The sequence below is a fragment of the Otolemur garnettii genome, unplaced genomic scaffold (assembly GCF_000181295.1).
Source record: "Otolemur garnettii isolate 467f Iridium unplaced genomic scaffold, OtoGar3 scaffold00189, whole genome shotgun sequence".
NCBI lineage: Eukaryota > Metazoa > Chordata > Mammalia > Primates > Galagidae > Otolemur > Otolemur garnettii.
This window is the reverse complement of record NW_003852584.1, coordinates 1,596,428-1,598,732: the sequence shown is the minus strand read 5'-3', so window position 1 is coordinate 1,598,732 and position 2,305 is coordinate 1,596,428. Positions and strand designations below refer to the sequence as shown.

Genomic DNA, 2,305 nt, shown 5'->3' with positions numbered 1-2,305 from the left:
CCAGCTTACTTTTTCTAAAACAACTATACAGCTTATGTTTTCAACTATATAAAAAAATTCAGTAGCACTTTGGGGTCATTTTGCTTATTTATTTATTTACAGAGACAGAGTCTCACTATTGTCCTTGGTAGAGTGCTGTGACATCATAGCTCAGAGCAGTCTCAAACTCTTAGGCTTAAGTGATTTCTTGTCTCATCCTCCCTAGTAGATGGACCACCACAATGCCCAGCTACTTTTAGAGGAGGTCTTGCTCTGGTTCAGGCCTTGAACCTGTGAGCTCAGTCAATCTACTCACCTTGGCCTTGCAGAGTGCTAGGATTACAGGCATGAACCACCCCATCTAGGGTCATTTTAGATGATGATTTTAAGAGTTACTATTATCAAAACAAACAACAAACAAAACAGAGTTACTATTACCATGAAATACAAAATAGTTGTAGTGCCATAATAGCCCAGGGACCAGGCCTCCCACCAATCAAATGCCAAGAGTTTAAAGTTGCTCTGAGCTCCACACCCAGAAGGGCAAGTAAGTTTTCTCTGACCTCCTGGTGAGAACCACCTTCTAGTCTCACAGGGAGTTATTACCCCTTTAGTTTAGAGATCCTTCCCCAAGAATTAGACATATAATATGAACATGAGTAGAAATGCTATTTAAAAAACAAGAAATAAACTCTGTTCCTATAAACTATCTCCAAAATGCATGAAGTCAGATTTCTATTAAGGATCACTGGAGGTGGGGTGCTGAAGAAATTTTAGAGGCAGGATCCAATACCAAAATTTGTTCTGGTAAATTTTTCAAGTTTAATTATGTGCCTATCCAGGGCTCACCTTCAGAAATTAAACTGTATGACCAAACTTCTACCCTGGTCTGTTTTTGTTTTTCTTTTCTTTTTGGAGATAGGGTTTCATTTTTTAGCCTGGACATGAGGGCAGTGGCATGATCCTAACTTAGTACAACCTCAAACTCCTGGGCTTAAACAATACTCCTGCCTCAATTTCCTGAGTAGCTAGGATTACAAGTGCTCAGTACCACATCTGGTTTTCTTTTCTTTCTTTTTTTCCTTTTGAGACAGAGTCTCATTTGTTGTCCTGAGTATAGTGCTGTGGCATCATAGCTCACCCTAACCTCAAACTCTTGGGCTCAAGCGATTCTCCTGCTTCAGCCTCCTGAGTAGCTGGGACTATAGGCGCCCAACACAATGCCTGGCTATTTTGAGAAATGGGGTCTTGCTCTTGCTCAGGCTGGTGTTGAACTTGTGAGCTCAAGCAATCCACCTGCCTTGGCCTCCTACAATGCTAGGATTACAGGCTGAGCCACCACACACCTGGTTAGTTTTTCCATTTCTTTTTGTTTTTTTGTAGAGATGGGATCTCACTATGTTGTGCAGGCTGGTCCTGAACTCCTGCCTTAAGCACTCCTACTTTGGCCTCTGAAAATACTAGGATTACAGGTGTGAGCCACTGCACCTGGCCCTGGTCTGCTTTTCAAATCCATATATAATGTAGCCAAAAACTCCATTAACTCCAAGCTACACAAAAGTTTCTGTTTAGGGTGGTGCCTGTGGCTCAAAGAAGTAGGGTGCCAGCCCCATATGCTGGAGGTGGAGGGTTTGAACCCGGCCCCAGCCAAAAACTGCAAAAAAAATAAAGTTTGTTTATTACCCATCACTCCAACAATTAAAAGGGGGAAAAGTAAAACACAGCAACTATTTACATCATGCTTGGGGTTCACCCCAGAATTTTCCATCACACAGCATTATGCCCAGCTGATGCAGTGGCCACTGAAATAGTCCTTTAGGAATACTAAATATTAGCAAAAACTACCTCTACATTTTCTTTAGCTGGAGCTGTTCCTATTGGAACTGTTCCTATTGGTACTGTTCCTATTGGAGCTGTTCCTATTGGTACCAGCTGTGGAATTTCATCTTCAGAGTCGTTTGTCACTTTAAGTTGGGCTTTGACTCTGCCACGTTTGCTGCGTTTTTTCTTCCCATGTCCTGGGCCCTTTTCCTTCTGGGGCCCGGGTTTCTTCACCAGAGCACCACTTTTAGGTGCTGCATTATCTTTTGTTGAGACTGATGAAGCCTGCTGCCTCTTCTTCCACTTTAGTTTTTCAAGACGTCGTCGCGGATTTTTCTTTGTCACCTACCAAAAACCACCAAACATAATTTTAGCAGGAAATACTTCTGTTGATAAAACAAATGGCCCAGATTCAGCATTTAAATTCCTATTATTCATAAGATCCCTGAAAAAGCCCTGACCTGTACCAAGAATAAACTCCCTTATCAGCCCTTGAATCCCAACC

At 42.1% G+C, this 2,305-nt stretch overlaps 1 protein-coding gene across 1 annotated transcript in view; it reads right to left on the bottom strand.

The window, feature by feature from the left end:
* RSL1D1 (ribosomal L1 domain containing 1) overlaps positions 1–2,305 on the bottom strand; it is a 17,052-nt gene that overhangs the window by 1,733 nt on the left and 13,014 nt on the right. The window contains exon 8 of the mRNA XM_012812093.2: positions 1,825–2,145. Within this exon, the coding sequence (XP_012667547.1) occupies positions 1,825–2,145 (321 nt within the window). The remainder of the gene's footprint in view (positions 1–1,824; positions 2,146–2,305) is intronic.